This window comes from Leptinotarsa decemlineata, unplaced genomic scaffold (assembly GCF_025532065.1).
Source record: "Leptinotarsa decemlineata unplaced genomic scaffold, Ldec_3_MD MMD2_P_RNA_scaffold_12, whole genome shotgun sequence".
Lineage (NCBI taxonomy): Eukaryota > Metazoa > Arthropoda > Insecta > Coleoptera > Chrysomelidae > Leptinotarsa > Leptinotarsa decemlineata.
In genome coordinates, this window is record NW_027412526.1 from 11,631,781 (window position 1) to 11,636,409 (window position 4,629).

At 29.6% G+C, this 4,629-nt stretch overlaps 1 protein-coding gene across 1 annotated transcript; it reads right to left on the reverse strand.

Annotated features, from left to right (window-relative positions):
- On the reverse strand, positions 1–2,708 carry 140up (RPII140-upstream gene protein). The gene is made up of 5 exons (XM_023164184.2): positions 2,411–2,708; positions 2,192–2,357; positions 2,047–2,135; positions 347–480; positions 1–287 (listed from the first exon to the last, which is right to left on the reverse strand). The coding sequence occupies exons 1-5, from the start codon at positions 2,578–2,580 to the stop codon at positions 34–36; spliced, it is 813 nt and encodes a 270-aa protein (XP_023019952.2). The 5' UTR covers positions 2,581–2,708; the 3' UTR covers positions 1–33.
- Positions 2,709–4,629: the final 1,921 nt, after the last annotated feature.

Consider the following 4,629-nt stretch of genomic DNA (forward strand, 5'->3'; position numbering starts at 1 on the left):
TAATACTATAAATAATTTATTATCTTAAAATTACTATTTAGTATTTTTGCTCGCTGGTTCCTTATCTAAATTAGCAATATCTTTGCCAGCTTCGCCTACACTATCATTATGTAATTTAACTACAGCATAATCTTCTTTCTCCAAATAATCGGCCATGCCTTTTCTAAAATATTCCGATCGATATTGCTTCCACTGATACTGCCAATATCGTGCTTCTTCCATAGATACACCAGTTATCTTCAATATTGCTAAGGTCATTCCACCACAGAATAATCCCAAAACAGAACCTGAAAGAAAAATTCCTGTAATAAAAAAGTCATTCATAGAAAACCAAAATGTTCTTTACCTAATCCGCCTCCTACAAGCCAACCTCGAGGGCCCATGTTGAATTTATACAAAGTCCCTGTTAAACTACCTGCAGCTACATATTCCATAATACCGTATTTTCCTCTGTATACTTGAATGGTTGTTGATATGGCCCTTTATCAAAATCATCAATTAATATTTGTATCTATGCATGAGGATAAAATGAATGGTAAGAGATAAAAAATAGCTTTTACTTTTTCGGACACTACCGAACGATACCAAAAAATTGACTCTTAGATATTTTTGTTCCAAAGAAATGCGAAAAAAAAAAAATTCAAATTCTATTTTTGCTGTTCCTTTTTGTTGTAGAAATATAGACGTTTCGATTGTTGGTATCCACAATCGTCTTCAAAAAACGTCGTGAAGTAACTTGACTTGGAATCTCTAACTTTTAATTTTTTTAATTTTATTTTTTGTTCAATTGTTCTATTTTTACTTGTATTTTATTTCCCTATCACTTCATTTCAGGTTTTTTTTGCTTAATATAATTTTTATTTCCAGCTTTTCATTTTTAATTCTTCTTTTTTATTAGTTCTTTCAGGAATGTCAAATCATTTTATATGATATCAGACAATGGAAGTCCGAACTAATGAAATTCATTATGAAACATTGTCAATCGACTTCAAACAAACTTTGACAGGCTATATCTCGAAAACTAATTGACTCCGACTGAAAAAAGTGTTCTGAAGTCCTACCATCATGTAGTATCTCCCAAAAAAGTCGCGAAAATCCGTGAGTATCCCATTGAGTAGGTAATATTTTATTTTTTCACAAATTACATTTCAAATATTGAAATTTAGAAAGTGAACAGCTAACCACAAAAAGACAACCGCCTGACAGATAAACGTACGCAATTAGGCATCAACAATTCAACAAATGCGCACATCAATATTTTTCAATATTCTATTCATCCATGTGATTTATTATACTCATTTTAGGTATAAATATAATCAAATAAAAGTTACAAAAATTCAAAAACGTCATAAGTTTCTAAGTAATTATTGAAAAACATAATTTGTAGTTGGTAGAGAATACAACTCCCATAGGGAAACTAAGCACCTGACAAATTATGGAATTTCAATCTAATTTCAATAAACTTGGCTGAAAGTGAATGAAAAGGGATAGAAAAAGGTGCGATAATATAGAAAAAGATGTGTTAAATAAAATATATGTGAATTGCTGCTTAAAAAAAAAGGTAAAATATTGCATCATACAAACTTTGATAGGCTATATCTCAAAAACTAATTGAGTCTGACTAAAAATAAACAGTGTTCTGAATTCCTAACATCGTGTAGTATCATCCCGGAAAAAGTTGCGAACATTTGTATGTGCAGTGATTTATTTTTTTATATATATATATATATATACATATATATATATATATATATATATATATATATATATATATATATATATATATATATATATATATATATATATATATATATATATATATATATATATATATATATATATATATATATAGGAGTAGGAGTGAAGGAGAAATGTTTTCCTTATGTAATTTCACATATCTCAATTTAGTTTTAAACACATTCATTGCTCAATGCTTTAATGAATTATGTATATTTAATAATAACTTTCAAATAAGACAACAAGTGTAGGCTTAAATGAAAAAGATTGTTTTCAATTCAGTGTTTCCAAATATTTGATCCAACTTACGCGAAAGATGTACAAAACAGTGCCAACCTCCAACTCCACCTAAACGCTGATTTTCCAAAAGCAATTGTTACTTTATTTTGCAACATTTTCTGAAAGAAAAAGAAAACAGTAATAATTGACTAGTTATAATAAATTCGAAATTTACCTTTGCCTCTAAATGACTTTCAAATTTCAAAGCATTCTGGCTTTGCATGAACTCCTGGTAAGCTCCTCTACTCCCAACCAATCCACCATACGCTGCTCCAACAAAAATACTACCTGCCATTACTTGTAGAATGCTGTTCGCTTCATAACTAATATTACCGAATTCGCTGAAAGATTCAGATATTGGGGAAAGGAATTAAAAGAACAGTCAGTTACTCACTCGACTTGATACATCCGTACTAATCTGTCCCATCCAGTTTCTTCTTTAACTGAAACCTTATCTGCCTTTCGTTCTGTTTCAGTTTTATTATTCAGTCTATCCCCTCCAAATAAACTAGGCAATGCCAGAAAACTATAACGGAGACCATCATTAATGATGTGTCTGAACATTTGTAAAGAATATGATAATTTGGAGTATTTTTCAACTAAAAAACATAGAATTTTATGGAAATTAAAGCTTTAGGTTATGTTTTGTTAGGACATGACACTTCTGACATTACATAACCTCAGAGGTTATTTGTTATGTGCAGCGTTGCTAACTTCGCTACTTAAATTCATGATACCAATATATCTTGATACTTGAATAAAAAGTATTTAAGTAACACCTGTGAGATTTTCACTGGACAGTTCACGAAACCGTAGCCCTAAATTCTTCAACTGCATTCCGATTGAATTGAAATGTATTCGAAAACTAGAACAATTCAAAAAAGAAACAAAGAAACATATTCTACAATTTTCATAAAAATTTTATAATATAATGAATAATAATTTAATATGAACCTCACCTTTAAAAACTATCTGTTCTCCTCTGTAACTGACCCCGCTTGAAACGGTTTGGAATCCTCACCATTTGCAACTTATATTATATAATTATTTGTTATTTTTTTAAAAAAGAAAAAAATTCATTGAATCTATCATGTTAATTTTTCTACTAAATTTTTTATCTACTCACTGCTTAGTTATTATCATAAAATGTACACTTTTTTAGAAAGTCTATAGATCTAGTACATGGCAGAACAGATAAACATATCTAGGCCAAGTTACTGGATCTGAGACTTTTGAAAAACACGATATATTACATGTAAATATATAAACTGTACTTCAATATATCAATATCAATATCAATGTGTTTGATTATACAAAAGCTTCTTCAGGCGTGTTCAAACTATTAGAACATATTATTAATATGAACACGTCCGAAGAAGCTATTGTAAAGCGAAACACGTGTTACGGTTTCATAAACTGTGAAAATCTCACAATGAAGTGTTACTTTTCTAGGTAATTCTTTACATGATTCACTGTCATGCTTCATACTCGTTTATCAATGAATAACTATTGCTAGGCTAAAACCTACTCAGTATTGAATTTTTTGACTCCATATCAACCATCGGAATAGAAATAGTCGATATATTCGTATATGAAAGTTTTCGGTAATAATACCGAAAACTTAGACCACGTATTATTGATTATGAGAATATAATAAATCGTTATTCAGATGAAGAATATAAAATTCATTTCAGGTACATTATTTTCTATCATATATTACATTGTAGATTTTGAAAATGTTATGTCTTATTGCACATATGTTTCCGTACCAGCAGCATCGGCTTCAGAAATAATAGCTTCCACTAGAATTTCTTTTTTAAATAAAATAAGCTTGTCGCCATCTTTAAACTTTGAATGACCTATTTCAAAAATTCCGCTAAAATGTTCTCAACTTCCACTTTGACCCACCTCTTCAGATAGGTCGTTTTGAGCTTGCCCTGAGCGAACATACGTCATGAGTGACGTTTTCGTTGCGACCACAACGACCGCGGTCGTTAGGTGGAATAAAGGAGCATTTTGTGTTAGGTTGTGCATGTGTTAGGTTTCTCTCCGTTACGAAGTACGACCTTCAAATTATTCATCTATCGAAATGATAAAAGACTAAATAAAAATGATCCAGTCAAAAAAACGACAAGAATTTTGTTGCATTGAATCTCTATATTTACTTGATTTATATTATAATTCAGTGAAAAGCCAAACAAGCCAAACAACTTAAAAATGAATATATATATATATATATATATATATATATATATATATATATATATATATATATATATATATATATATATATATATATATATATATGCGACTTTTTCATTTCATAGAATATATGTCTCGGGATCAGTGGAATGTTTTTCTTATTTTTCGCAATTTTGATATTTATACATATGCAATGTAATATTGTAGAACTTTTTATATCCATTCAATTTTCTTCAAGTCACTTTACTTTCCATGAATGCTTTTTATGGAACTGGACTGGTATGGTTTATTTTATATGTAGAGTGGAATAGCCAGATAGATAATAGATGACACTGGCGGTATTTCCTCAAAATGGCAGCGCTGTTTGATTCTATGGCAACTCAGCAACACTATTCATTTCTGCTTTATGTC